This window comes from Rhinatrema bivittatum, chromosome 4, assembly GCF_901001135.1.
Source record: "Rhinatrema bivittatum chromosome 4, aRhiBiv1.1, whole genome shotgun sequence".
Lineage (NCBI taxonomy): Eukaryota > Metazoa > Chordata > Amphibia > Gymnophiona > Rhinatrematidae > Rhinatrema > Rhinatrema bivittatum.
Window position 1 is genome coordinate 370,500,063 of NC_042618.1, and position 15,100 is coordinate 370,515,162.

The 15,100-nt window shown below is 40.8% G+C and overlaps 1 protein-coding gene across 1 annotated transcript in view; it reads right to left on the bottom strand.

The window, feature by feature from the left end:
* The window catches only part of WNT7A (Wnt family member 7A), a 151,499-nt gene extending 138,683 nt beyond the window's left edge, over positions 1-12,816 (bottom strand). The window contains exons 1-2 of the mRNA XM_029600834.1: positions 11,914-12,816; positions 10,149-10,376 (exon numbers count right to left, since the gene is read on the bottom strand). Of these exons, the coding sequence (XP_029456694.1) occupies positions 10,149-10,376; positions 11,914-11,983 (298 nt within the window). The 5' untranslated portion in view covers positions 11,984-12,816. The remainder of the gene's footprint in view (positions 1-10,148; positions 10,377-11,913) is intronic.
* Between the last annotated feature and the right edge of the window lie 2,284 nt (positions 12,817-15,100).

Genomic DNA, 15,100 nt, shown 5'->3' on the forward strand with positions numbered 1-15,100 from the left:
GCTCCCTGACCCCCGCTGGACCTCCAGGAACTTTTGGCCAGCTTGTGGGGGGCCTCCTGGCCCCCACGAGACTTGCCAAAAGTCCAGCGGGGGTCCGGAAGGACCTCCTGCCGTCCAATCGTGTTCGTCTATGGCCGCCGCCATTTTTCGGCGCCATTTTGGAAAATGGCGCCGGCTGAAGACAACAAGATTCAGGAGCAGGAGCCCGTTCCGGACCGCTGCCGTTCCGGACCGCCGCTGGACCCGCAAGTTATTTAACTCATTTGGGGGGGAGTTCGGGAGGGTGGGGGATTTAATTTAAAGGGTCGGGGGTGGGTTTTAGGGGGTTTTAATGTGCCGGTTTTGCGATTTTTAGATTTTTAGATTTTTCACGATTTTTCACGATATTTTACCCCCCCAAACGGCAACAATACGATTCCCTCCCCCTCCCAGCCGAAATCGATCGTTAAGACGATCGAGGACACGATTCACATCCCTACTCTTCCCCCTTTTCTGTCCTCTCTGTCTTTCCTTAACAAGTTATAGCCTGGTATGGCCATATCTCAATCATGACAATCCGTGAACCATGTCTCCTTAACAGCAACAATGTCCAGTGTCCAAGTTTTATTGTTTTTATATTGTTTTATATTATGTGCCTTCTGCAAACCATTGTGAAGAAACAGTTCTAAATGACGGTATAAAAAAAGCCAATAAATAAATAAATAGATACATTTCCTGAAAGTCTTAACACATACTTTTAAACACTTTTGCTCTGGTAAACAATTCCAGCAAGTCGGGCCTGTGATGGAGAACGCCCTCTTATGAGTTTCAGCAAAATATGTGGCCCTTGAGGAAGGGATGTCAAGCAAGCCAGGTGGCGATGATTTTAAGGCATATAGAAAATTATAAACTCGAGGCATAGCACTGATCCAGGATGGTTTGATTTTACCCAATAATTTATGTATTATCTTCTTTGTAATTCTCCACTCAACCAGAAGGCAGTGGCGTTTACTAAGGATTGGAATAATGTGTTGTCTGATGCTTGTCCCTGTCAGAATGCGAGCAGCCACATTCTGGGCTATTTGAAGTACTCTGAGTGTGGACATTGGAGCCCCATGATATAGAGAATTGCAGTAATCAAGGCCTATGAATAATAACATCTGGAGGATAGTATGAAATTCCTGGTCTAAGGGTTTTAATTGGCACAAACTTCTAAGTCTAAAAAACTTGCCTTGACCACTACATGTACTTACAGGGGCACAAACAGTTTTGAGTCCAAGATGATCTTAATGTTTGTTAACACATAGTAAATATAACCACATTGATATTAATAGCTTCTATGTAATAAAAATATGCATCAACACTCATTAGCCTGTTAGCACAATTTAGTAAATATGCCCCTTAGCAAGTGAGCTTCCTATATTGGTGACTTTGAAAATTGCTTAGGGCTAAGTTCTTAAATTTGGGAGCCAATTTTCATTAGCCACTGAAATTTAGATACAAAAAGTAGACAGCAATGGGAGAGGAATTAGTTTGGGGGAAAATGTTAGGCAGTGATTTTTGACATTAAGCATCTAACTTAGACCTAGATTCATCATTTTGCTATAAATTTCACATGATTAGCACCTGAAATTAAAAAAAGGGCATGGTAAGGGTAATTTTTGAGTTACTACAACACATGCTATGCTATTCAGATAGGTATTTTACCACAATGCACTTTAAATTTATCGCGATAAGGCCTTAATATAATTTGATGAATGACCCTGTTAGGAGCTTACATCTAGGCAAATCAGAGCAGACCTACATTTTGGAGCCTAGGGTTTATGAGGCTAAATGTAGGACATTTTCAGATGAAAACTTAGGTACCTAAGTGAAGCACCAAGTGTTTCTTTAAATACTGACCCTAGAACTGTTAGTTAAAATGAAAGAAAAGTATGTAGCTTTGGAAAACTAGTAGACATCTAGTTTTTGCAAGTATTTAAAAATCTCATACATTTTTCAGTAAAATTGATTTTTAAGATGCTCAGGACTATTTTGTGAATGTGGATTACTTATCTTAATAAAATAATAGCAAACCTTACAAACTTTTAAAATTTTACTAACCACTTTTGTAATGTTTTTGTTTCCTTAAGACACGTGTCCATATGACAAATCTGAAAACAAGAAAGAAAACTAAAGATTTATGCGTCCCTATGAAACCCTACGTACGTGAAGAGCATCAATGAAGCATAAACATTCCACAGATTCAGTGAGAAAAAGATCTGTCGAGTAGAGCTCTGATATTGGTATAGAAAAATGTGTTTCTCGGGAGAGGCACTGCAGATTGATGGTGCATGAGATTGCTGCAAATTCAGAATTCTGCTAGTTACTTGGACTATAGCAGATCAGAATTTGCTATTTAACAGCTCATTGGAAATCCTCACTTTCTGTTTCCACAACCTGAGAACAAATCATCCAGTGATATTCTTTTTAAACAAGGTGCACTCCTTAGTGCATTCCTTTTGAAATCACTGGGACATAAAGACACAGTCAATGTAAAGAGTCATGGAGGTACAGGAGGGTAATATACTGCTAGTGAACTGTTGTCTAGTGACTGGTGCACTGAATACTTAAGTTATTACTTCTCTTCTTCCAATGATTCTTTTTGTGGTGTAGACAAGTCTTTTTATACTCCTGATGCTTCAGTTTTTCTCAATACAGTTGGGAAATACATAAAATTAGCCTTTGTTTCTTTTCTCTCAGCTACTAACATACAGATCAGTCTGAAAACTTAGTAACAATAGTACTACCAACCCCAGAGGCAGATCTCTGCTTACTTCTAAAGAACTACTGTACAAGTTTGAACCTGTAAACAATATAATAAAAATGCTAACAAAAATGTAACTGGAAACAAAGTATTTGAAAACTTCAAAAAATCCTATTTTGACCATTCTAGTGTATGTTAAACCCAACATTAAGGTAAGTGGAAAATTGTATTGAACATGTCTGTTTAAGGTGGAAAAGACTTTCATATGAGTTTTATCTTCTGTAGAAGGCACAATAAAGAACAGGCTTCTTTTTACCTTGCCCCTAATTTTTCACCTACTTCCTAAGCACTCAATGATCACCCACATTATTAACTATTACTAGACTATGCCAGCTCTTGCATTATCTCATGACAAAATGGAGTAAGTAAAAGTCATTGTTTCCATAGGAAACAATAACTCATGGGTAACATAATCTGCAGTGGCATTCATTATCTGATGATAAAGCATTCAATAATATGTCTCACTATAGTAAACCAAGAGCTACAAATCACAGGAGGCTCAATTCACCTAAATTCTTTACATAGCTTCTGAAGGGCAAATAGTGGAGGAAAAAAACAAATAGTAACGATTCTAAAATTACATATTATTTTTAAAAAACAATATTTTCAAAGCCTGAAAAAAAATACTTAAGAGGATACAGGTGAAAGAGCAACCATAAATATTCCATAAACACCTTCTTCTCTGCCCACAGATCTACCCACAAATAGTTATTCACCCAAATACATACATGCTTTCATTGGCCTCCTGAAACTCTCTTAAAATATATTTACCCCTGCTTGAACCTGGTATAAATCCAGACCAAAGCACTGCTGCAGAATTCCTATAAGAACTATTTTGCAACTATTAAATAATCATAGAAAGGCTCCCTGGAGTGTCCCTCAAAACCACTTTAAAATATTTGAACAACCCTCCACACTTTATAAACACTGCCTGAATTTTCTCATGCAAAAGCCATTTTTAAAAAGGATCTGTGCTACATTTCTGCCAGAAATCATAGTACTTTCCTTTAAAAAAAAAAAAAAAACTATTTGGCATACCCTTACACCTAGAATCTCATCCATAGAATGCATGCCATCTCTCTTATCCTCATTTAAACTTACTTTTATTTTTTTCGCACCTTGAATCCTCTCTCTCTCACACACACATACCTCGCACACTCACACTTATGCTCTAGAAACATTACTCATGTAGTGACATTTATTTGAACTCTTTCTTAAAGAACCAGAGATATTATATATTCAAAATTCAGCCAATCATATATACAATATACAGAATATAGAAAAAGGTTTCACAAAGAAAATTATAAAGAGCCCATATACAAGTATTCCGTAAGGATCTGCCAAAACAGAATGGTATTTATTACTTTCGCCCCTGATCAAACATGTCGATGTTTCAATAGGCACCACCTCAAACAATTATTTATTCCAATAAGAAATATTAAGATTTGATAGGCAAAAGATTTCAATAGTAAACCTAGTTGCCAGCAACATCTGAAAAATCAAACTTTTCACATGAATGAAGTCATCAACACCCTTCCACTACCCAACCCACTTAATACCTTTCTATCAACATAGAAAGGTTTTGGGAGGTGGAAGGATCAACATCCTTCCACCTCCCAAAACCAACACAATAAGCATAATTCTGGAGTGGGAATGATCATAAATCACTCACATCTTTCCTTTATACCACACACCAAATTATTATAACTCACATTTCAGTATTAAAATTGTCTACGCCATACATAGCTTAAAGAACCCATGGTGTATTTGAAGATACAACCAGGCTGTCTTTAGACAGATATAAAAAATGCAACCACACCAGGTTCAATGGCTGGGTCCCTCTGATGATTGCACCATATAGGCCTAACGACGATCCCATAGAGTGCGTTGGCAGCAAGAGGAGAATGTTGGATTGGGTGCACAGACCCTACACCAGCTCTTTCTTTAAGAGGGGAAAGCTTCTGGGACTATTCATGGGCTGATCCTAAGAACAGCAGTGGCAGCAGGTTATTATTGAGAATGAGGCCTCTGAAAAGCCCTGCATCTCATTACTGCACTAGGATCTGCTCCAGCCTAGAGATGGTCATGGATACAACAGACATGAGAAATATACAAAATATATAACACTTATTTTATAAAGCATAAGAAAAACAAATAAACAAAGACATGAGACTGTTTTGCCATTGGTTCCTTCTTGGGTTAGTGAGGGCATATGTTGTGCATTGTTGAATGTGCCTCTCTTGTGTTGTGTGTTTCGGGCTGTGGATTAACTGAGGGTCCCTGTGCTGTGTAAGACAGACGTGCATCCCTTTCCCTAGTCTACTCCCCTCCCTGTGATTGGGTTGCTCGGTCTTCTCATTTCTGAGCTGTGAAGGTGGAGTGGTGTGGAGACTGAAAATTTTAGAGTTGTAAATTGCAGGTATGGCATTTGGCAAGAAACTGTTCCGCCTTTATGTGTAGTGCTACTGATAATGTAATGACAAGGAGGCAAAATATATAAAGGGGATGAGACATTTTATTTTCCTTTTTTTGGGAAATGAGCCTTCCCTAACTCCTTTATTGCATTCTCTTTAATGTGTTTTTTCCACCAATAATGGTAAGTATCAATTTTTCATTTATTTTGCCTTTTTCCCCATTGAATTTTAGGCTTCTTGCCCTTAATTTGAATTGCCATCACAGCAGGCTGTTTTCTTCATTCTCCCAACTCCAGATGTTGGTGACATCAGGAGATTGACTCTACATATAAGGAAAGAGATAATGAGGATTGTGTATGCAGTATTTCTTAGTTCCAAGTTTCTAGTGAATCAAACTTAAAATACTAGAGAATCTGAAAGCAAATAGAAACAAGAAAATAAACAATGGTCTAAAAAAGGAAATTCTACCATTTTGGATGTCAACCCCCTCCAAAAAAGAAAAATGAAACTACCACTGGAACCTTTCCATGTCATTCCACTTAATCCTTATTGCTTTGTGATCTGTACCAACAACCAATAAATAAAAGATTTTTCTGAATTTTGCGGTAAGTCTAAGTCCAAGGACAGCAGGATAGAAGCCATTATTCCAGTGCTGGCCAACTCCAGTCCTCAAGAGCTTCAAACAAGTCTGACTTTCAAGAGATCTACAATGAATATGCATGAGACAGATTTGCATGCACTGACTCCATTGTATGCAAATCTATCTCATGCATATTCAGTGTGGATCTCCTAAAAACATAAGAATATAAGAAATTGCCATGCTGGGTCAGACCAAGGGTCCATCAAGCCCAGTGTCCTGTTTCCAACAGAGGCCAAACCAGGCCACAAGAACCTGGCAAGTACCCAAACACTAAGAAGATCCCATGGTATTGATGCAATTAATAGCAGTGGCTATTCCCTAAGTAAACTTGATTAATAGCCGTTAATGGACTTCTCCTCCAAGAACTTATCCAAACCTTTTTTGAACCCAGCTACACTAACTGCACTAACCACATCCTCTGGCAACAAATTCCAGAGCTTTATTGTGTGTTGAGTGAAAAAGAATTTTCTCCGATTAGTCTTAAATGTGCTACTTGCTAACTTCATGGAATGCCCCCTAGTCCTTCTATTATTCGAAAGTGTAAATAACCGATTCACATCTACTCATTCAAGACTTCTCATGATCTTAAAGACCTCTATCATATCCCCCCTCAGCCATCTCTTCTCCAAGCTGAACAGCCCTAAGCTCTTCAGCCTTTCCTCATAGGGGAGCTGTTCCATCCCCTAAAAACCAGGCCTGTTTGTGGCTTTTGAGGACTGGAGTTGGCCACCCCTGCAATATTTCTTGAAGCACTAGAACACTGGACCTGCTTTTTTCCTCTAAATAATGTAAGTGAGTCTAACTTACAGGAGATGCTTTTCCAATTGGATCTTGTCAGAACAGGAACAGAAATATTTTGAGCTATATTTTCTCCTACCTTTGTTATTAAAATTACAACTGACCTACAACAAAGTTCAGCCATGTTGAGTTTCTGCTTTAAAAAATGCTCATTTACTGGAGCAACTTAAGCCAAACCTCAGATGATCATATCAGGCTTCATAGCTATTGCTACCTGTGCATATTTGGAAAAAACCCGATAATGTCCCCATTTCCCTAACTGTTGACTCGCCATCTCCTTAACTGTTGTATGTCCTGTACATTTTCAACAATATGAAGTTTGAAGTACCCATCCATGTGTAAATAGAAACAAGCCTGTAATCCAAGGGGAATTTTATACATTTTGAACAAAACTATACAAAAATGAATCAGTTTTCTTAAGGGTTGGGATATAACATCAGTATCCTTTTGTGGACTGTAAAAGAACTGCAATAGATACAAATCTTGGGAAGAACATTGAGTAAATAAAAGCATATTTACATTCAATCTGCAACATTGAGTAAATAAAAGCATATTTACATTCAATCTGCAATATTTGCTAATATTTAATGCATTAAAATAACATCACAATTGCATGTTATGTGGATTTCACAGAACAAGCAATACATTTTCCTAAGCTAACTGCAATGTCTCACATTCCATAGTTCAAAGTTCTGGTTGCCATATCGATCTCAGAGAAAAACCTATTTTGGTTGGGGTAATAAGAGGTATCACAATCTGAATATAATTCAGCGCATCAGTGTCACATCTTAAGAGAGTCCTCACTAGATCAAATCAATGCCAACATGTAGGACACCCAAGTTATATAACAATCCTACTGAATCTATCCAAGTGTTTCCTTAGTATATAGATGACGTTTTATAACAGCATGATTTTCCTGATAGACAGATAGACAGAAGGATAGATAAATAAAAAGATAGAATTAGAAAGTTTAATTAAGGCATGTTGCCCTTAATTAAAAAGGAATACCCCTCACACCCAATTTGAACACATACAAATACCCTTCAGAATGCATCAGACCAGTTATAATTACAGCTGCCACCTCAAAAGTCATCTGCTAAAAGCTTTTCATAGTTTAGATGACAGATTGTTCACCAGATATATTGGCCTGATTTACTAAGGTTTTCTTCCCATTCTGTGTCAATGAGAAAAAAAAATCATAGCAAATCAGGCCCAGCTAATGTTATTTGCTTTTATCTTCCCTTCCATCCCAGCTGCATTCAGCTCTTAAGTTTTATTAGAACATTGCTGTAAGTTGCTCAACCTGCTCTTTGATGAAAAATGAGCATCTCTTTAAGCAGCATTCTGGACCCCCATAAGGATACAAACAGCCATATTCTTAAAAAAGTGCTCCTGACTCACCCAAAATGGGAAAGACCCTTGCCTTTAATGCAACCACAAAAGCTTGTTGTGTTGCAAAGAATGAGAACTGACAACAGATCGGGAAGGAAAATGACTGCTTACAGACATTCGATTAGGGATCCATACATCTCCCCTACACCGGATTTCTCCTCCTGTTTAAAGTCATTAAATTATACTGTTTGAAACAAATCAGTTCACATTTTTGTAAATCTGCCTATTCACGACAGATGGAGCTGGCAGAACCAGAAGACCTAGCGTAAATTTGATCTAGGTCAAATTTAGTGTTGAAATCAAAGGAAACCTTATTACAGTGCAAAAGGTTATGTGCTAGGATAGTCTGCCATCAAATCTAACTGTGGCATGTTTCAAGCACTCAATAATAATCTTAAACAGATATCATCATTATCACTAAGTACTGCAATACATAAAGGGGCGGATTTTCAGAGCCCTGCTCGCGTAAATCCGCCCAAAACCGGGCGGATTTACGCGAGCAGGGCCCTGCGCGCCGGGAAGCCTATTTTACATAGGCCTCCCGGCGCGCGCAGAGCCCCGGGACTCGCGTAAGTCCCGGGGTTCTCCGAGGGGGGCGTGTCGGGGGCGTGTCGGGGGGCGGGCCCGGTTGTCGCGGCATTTCGGGGGCGTGTCGGCAGCGTTTTGGGGGCGGGGTACGGGGGCGTGGCTACGGCCCGGGGCGGTCCGGGGGCGTGGCCGCGCCCTCCGTACCCGCCCCCAGGTCGCGGCCCGGCGCACAGGAGGCCCGCTCGCACGCGGGGATTTACGCCTCCCTCCGGGAGGCGTAAATCCCCCGACAAAGGTAAGGGGGGGGTTTTAGACAGGGCCGGGTGGGTGGGTTAGGTAGGGGAAGGGAGGGGGAAGGTGAGGGGAGGGCAAAGGAAAGTTCCCTCCGAGGCTGCTCCGATTTCGGAGCGGCCTTGGAGGGAACGGGGGTAGGCTGCGCGGCTCGGCGCGCGCCGGCTATACAAAATCCATAGCCTTGCGCGCGCCGATCCAGGTTTTTAGCAGATACGCGCGCCTCCGCGCGTATCTACTAAAATCCAGCGAACTTTTGTTTGCGCCTGGAGCGCAAACAAAAGTAGGCTATTCGCGCTCCTTTTAAAATCCGCCCCTAAGGATTAAAGCTGTCATGGGGGAGGTCTAAAACATGCAACTAAAGATGATATGATGGTCATAAATCTGCACTCAGACTGGCATCTATGTACATATATAATTATACATGCTTACCTTGAATGTTGTTCATTATTTATTTATTTATTTATCTATCTATCTATCTATCTATCTATTTATTTATTTATTTATTTACTTATTTATTTACTTATTTATAGTCCGCCTTTCAGATACTCTATTTCCTATTTTCCATTTATGGCTCAAAAATTCTTTTGGGCCATAGTCAATAAGGATTTTCTTATCATCAAGGCTGGGGATAAACTAAGAAATCCTTGAAGTCGTCCAACATTTGAAGTATAAAAGGCAATTTATTCAATAAAAATTGACACATTTTTTATTGTGAAAAAATAATTCAGAAGCCTTATAAGAACACTACATGGTTTTCTGTGTGATGTGTATAATATAAATGACTTCAATGGGTCAATTTTAGGGTTGCCACTACATTAAATAGGGAGAGGCGTGGTTAGACTATTGGACCATGCTTAAGGAAAAGTCATAGCCCATGAGTCCAGTTCAACAGCTCCCCTCTTGCTGCTCTCTCTCTCTCTCTCTCTCTCTCTCTCTCTCTCTCTCTGTGGCTTGTGGTATTAGGTAAGACATTCAATCTCCCTGCTGCCTCCAGTACTCAACTGAAAGCAAAGCACTTGTTTAGTTTTGTTTTTTTTCTAGTCAACTATTAGTTATTTTTTAATAAATGGAGGTTAAGTAGATATGAAGAGGAGTAAACAGTGTCTTGATACGGGACTACTAATTTTCATTAGAGTTTGATATGCCACCGATTTTCAGCAAAAAAAAAAAAAAAAGAAAAAAAATTGCCTTTTTATTTTGCTTTTTCATTTACTGTAACGTTGAATCAGTAGATGATTAGTTTTGGATACACTGTCAGGGAGTTCAGAGGGATTTATAGATAGCGCAGATAACATACCCACTTTCAGCTCTTTCCCAAAGACCGTCCTTTCTCCCAAGGCAGAGCAGTTCCAGCGTCCATTCCTAAACTGAAACTGGCACTCGTTGATTCCCATTTGAGCCCCTTCTCCGATCACTATGATAGCGTCCGGTCTGCTCTGACAGATTGCCCTCTGCTTAGGCGCTAAACCCGGGATCTTGTTACAGATTATACTGGCCCCTAGAGCCACCACAGAGGAAAAGCCCCTGCAAGAAGAAACAAAGACAGAACACAAGTATTTATTTTATTTTATTTATTTAACTTCTTTTACTATACCGACACTCAAGACCAGGTCTTATCGTACCGGTTTACATTAGAACAAGGGGAAAAACCAATTAACGTATAAGTGGAAAAGAGAAGTTACATTAAAACAGGGAGAGTAAAAACATGGATGTCGGAAGATAGGACAGAATTAAGTAATTGAACAATAAGTTAACAAAATTACAAACTATAAATTAACATAAAACAATAAATTAATAATACAGAAACATGGATTATAATAGGATTCGGGATGAAAACGTCAGTAAATCAGAAATAAAACATCTCCTCTACACAGTAATTTCAACCCCCCATGTCGCTAATCCCCTGAAAAAAAATATGTAGGCTTATTATTAACATTGAACCAGATCAAGAGCATATTGCATTGGTTGACTTCACTTTTACATCACAGATTCCTGGAAGGAAGCACTCATTCTAGATACAAAAATGTGATTCGGCGTCACCTTTTTCGGAGCAACCGAAAGTAACTCATAGAATGCTCGTTTTCTGGGTTTCCATGCATCTGCTGGCACAGTATTTTAGGCTCCAATAAGGATAAAGAATTAATGTACAGGGTAGTGCAGGACAGGATAACACTTTTGTTTGTTTTGCTTGTCACTACCCTCCGCTAACGGTGTCTGATAATAATAGAATAATGGCATTTAATGGAAAGATTTGTGCAAATCTCGTGGAGGTCTGAGCCTCGCCTTTTTCCCTAATCATTTTTTTTTTCTATATTTAAAACAGAGATAAAGTCCGTGTGGGCTCAGGCCAAAACGTGACAAAACTTCCTGACTCATAAATTAAACAGCATACAGTACGGCAGTTCCACTACTCGCCCAGGACATGAGCACTGCCTTTCCAGTACTATCTGTATGGGTGTTTTTATTCTTTAAAAAAAAAAAATCGACTAAACATTGCCGCTGAGCGGGGAAGGGACAGAGATTAAAACTGGGTTGGTCTAGGTTTTATTTTTCCGATATGTAATCCGGAGTCACGCTGATAAACTGTTGATCGGTGATTTTTTTTTTCTCGGTTTTACTAGAATTGGGGAAACAAACTGCTTCCTTTCCGCTGCTAGTGATGCTGTATGACACATTTTTGGCTATTTTGCGGACAAGGTGATTTTATGGGTGAATCAAAGAATATCCGCAGGAAATCTTGGGGTGGAAGCAATTCACCTTCCCCTATTCAGATCAATTGACAGGTGACTTTAAGTCACGGCTTGATGGACGAAAAAAAAAAGTTTTAGCTGGTGTCCATGCCATATGTTGACAGTTTGCAGACTGATAATGACACTGCCTATCAGAAAATTGTTTAGCACCAGCCTATTTACCATGCAGAAAAAGTAAACCTGGAGCAAAGCATTGACAAATCTCATTTTCCCATGGTATACATGAACAGACAGACGGAAAGAGAGAGACGGTTTTTCTTACGTTTAATGTGACGAGTTCTGATCAGGAGACAGTAAGGAAGTTACTTACCCCAGTTTTGATATATACAATCCCTAGACTGAGAAAGATATGGAAAATCCAACGCCTCGTTTTCCTGTTCATGATCCCCTATTTGTAGTTTCCAAATCAATCAATATCCAAATAATTGGGGGAGGGGGTGGGGGTGTTCCGTCCGATTTGCAGGTCGTTTCTGATTGCGTCTTAATCCAGACAGAAGAGATCCAGATCAAGGTGCCAGCGGCGAGAGAAAGTAAAAGCCCAGCCAGCAAAGCCTCCCCCCCGCCCCCCCCTGCGGTCTGAGGCACCCGAATCGGGCGCTCTGCGTTTGTAAATCCCAGGAGAGGAGATCCCGACACGGTGCCGCGCTAGTCTCGCCTTCCCCCCACCACCTCGGGATCTCTTCCTCGCTCAGCGTTCAGTCGGGATTGGTATGCGGGTCACACAAGACTTGAGGCAAGAGAGGGGGGCGACGGCGGTCCCAGGCGGTCCCCTCCGGCACTGAACTGAGGAATCCCCCTCCCCGCAGGTTCCGTGCGGTGCCGCTCGCTGCTCTGCCTCTGCAACCGCTGGGGCGTGGACCGTATACAGGGGGGGGGGCAAAAGTGCTCAGAAACCGAGTCCGGGTCGCAAACTCAACATTTCGCCTGATTGTGCCACCTTCTTCTTTCCTTTCTCTTTCAAATATAAACTGAGTTTTCCCTGACCCAAGGTGGATTTTCTGGATTCCTTTCTGTTATACGTGACGCTCAGAATTGCTTTTATTCGGCGAGAAAAGAGACCAGAAGCCGTGCGCTCGGGTGGGCATTTCCCTTAGAAAGAAAAAAATGCATCAGGAACCATCGTAAACACGAGCGCTTCTGCGTGAGAGGAAACCGGGCGAGAATTTTGAGTTGGCCACAGTGCAGACAAGCGGAAGGACGCGCTGTCAGCTAGCGCACCTTTCTCTGCTCCGTGCGCTCTCTCGCGCTGGCAGAAGGTTCTTTCTCTTTATCAGTGAAAGGGGGTGGGGGTGGGGGGTGGAGGGGATATTTTCGTGCTCGCTGAAGAATTTGTAACCTTTTGCTGGTTTGGTTGGCTCTGTTTTGCCTTTGTATGAATTTTCCACACTAGGATGGTTGCTTTCATGCCCTGTCACATAGGTCTGGTGGAGGGGGGATCTGTAGATTTAGGTTCGGATGGTTTTCCCTGTTTTTGTTCTTTATCATGAACAAGAGTTAGGTGGGAGCTGTTTTTATGGGTATAGCAGCAGTCAAACGCCCCTCCCTTTTTTTCCACCTCCCCAGTTATTTGACTTTTCTTCCATTTCCACTTTTTATAATTTATTTTTTTTTTTACTTCCCGATTCCCCAGTGAGGAGGACTAACAATCATTATCCATAATAAGTGGAATCGCTAGCCCTCCCTTCCTGCGAGGCTTCCGCCTGGCACTGGCAGCCTGGGAGGCAGAAAGAGAGCCGGGAGCACTGCCGAGTTACTTACCTCTCCAATGCAAGACAATCTAGATCTTATCTGGTTATATTAAAGCGAGGCAGACTATCAGACAGCACCCCACAAAGAAAAAGCCCTTTGTTGCCCAAACCAGTTGCCGTTTCCACTTGTTTCTGATTGATTTATAAAACGACAAAGAGACGTGCGGGGGCCGGGGGGGGTGTCTTTTAAACTGCTCTCGGAGCCCCAGACATCAGGTGCTCTGCCTGGGAAGGCTCCTTGTGTCGCTGCTCAAGGCTTGCATTTCAGATCAGGTTCAAAGCAGCAGCAGACTTACGCTGCCTCCGCCTCCCTCTCTCTCTGCTACTTAAAACCTATGGCTAACATTCGTAATCGCCTGCTACCAACTTGTCAATCATATTGCACATCTGCAGACACTGAGCCATCCACAGAACAGCAAATCAATCCAAACACTCTCATCTATTTACCCTTGCAAGTTACAACGCATGATGCCTCCAAAACTGGGCGTCCTTTTCCCTCCAACTTATTGAAGATTCTGATTCTCTTTTTCTGAAATTCTACTAGCAGTGATATAGTAAGCAATAAGAAGAGATCGTTGTTTTACAGTGGAATCACAGGCTTATAATTACAGGAATTTACATTAATGTTGCGACTATTCTCATTATCCTCCTAACTATGTCAAACAGGGAGGATGCTGTAAATGATAAGAGGAGTGTGGTGGAATTGCGCTGGCCTCAGTGGCCTGTCTCTCTGAAATAAACAAAGGGGCTTAATGAGGCGGGCGAAAAATGTTTGCTTTAAAAGTATCTCTTAGTCTGTGAAGTCTAAAAAATGTAAAATAAAATAAAAAGGCTTAACGTGATCGCCACTTCCACTTAATGAACGTGCTAGAAACTGTTCCTGTACTGTTCTAGCAGATCGCAGACTCCGTGTTCGCATATTTCCAGCTTTAAAATGCAAACGTGCTCTTTTACCTTGTGTGGGAGGATTACCTGAAGAGACATCAATCCACAGCCCAGCTCTGAACAGATGTAAAAAATGATTTTAAAGCGAAATAGTCGCAAGGACCTTGTCGACCACTGAATAAGCAGAAAGCAAACATCTGTGATTATTGTGTTTGCTGTTTTACGAAGAAATAGTTTCACGCTTCGTTAAGAGCAGGCACTTTCGTCATCTCTTCAGGTCCCTAGCTGCAGATGTTATATTTGCATATTAAAATTAACGTCACGGATCAAAGCGTAGTATACCTTTGACTGCAGCAAGCTGAGGTTGGCGGCTATCTGATATTTGTGGAAAAAAACGTAATATAATAGGCAGAATAATGCGGAAAGGACTCTAGTGAAAGAAGAACAATGTCCCCCCGGACAGGGGAACAAAAGGTTCGTTCAGGATCATTCTCACAATTCATAAAGAACAGAGATAAAAGCTCCGTTTTCTTTGTAAATGCGCCCTCTACTGGCAGTTCTCAGGTCCTGCACCGAAGCTTAAATTAAGACTAGCCAGCCAAGAGATGTGCATTACAGTATTTGTATTATTTATTTAGGAGGATGAAAGAAAACCTCTAGGTGTTTCTGTGTTATTCAAAATCAACCCTCCTTTTAAGTGGATCTTGCGTAGCGAGAGCTCGCAGGATTTCAAAAACGGAGAACAGTTTCACATTAAAGTTTAAAATGTAAATAAGCTTCTGCCTCCATCCACTCATTTATTAACACTGTTCTAATTAACCGCAGTTACGAAGCCAGAGCGCGTATCGGTGAAGTTACAGTTTTTC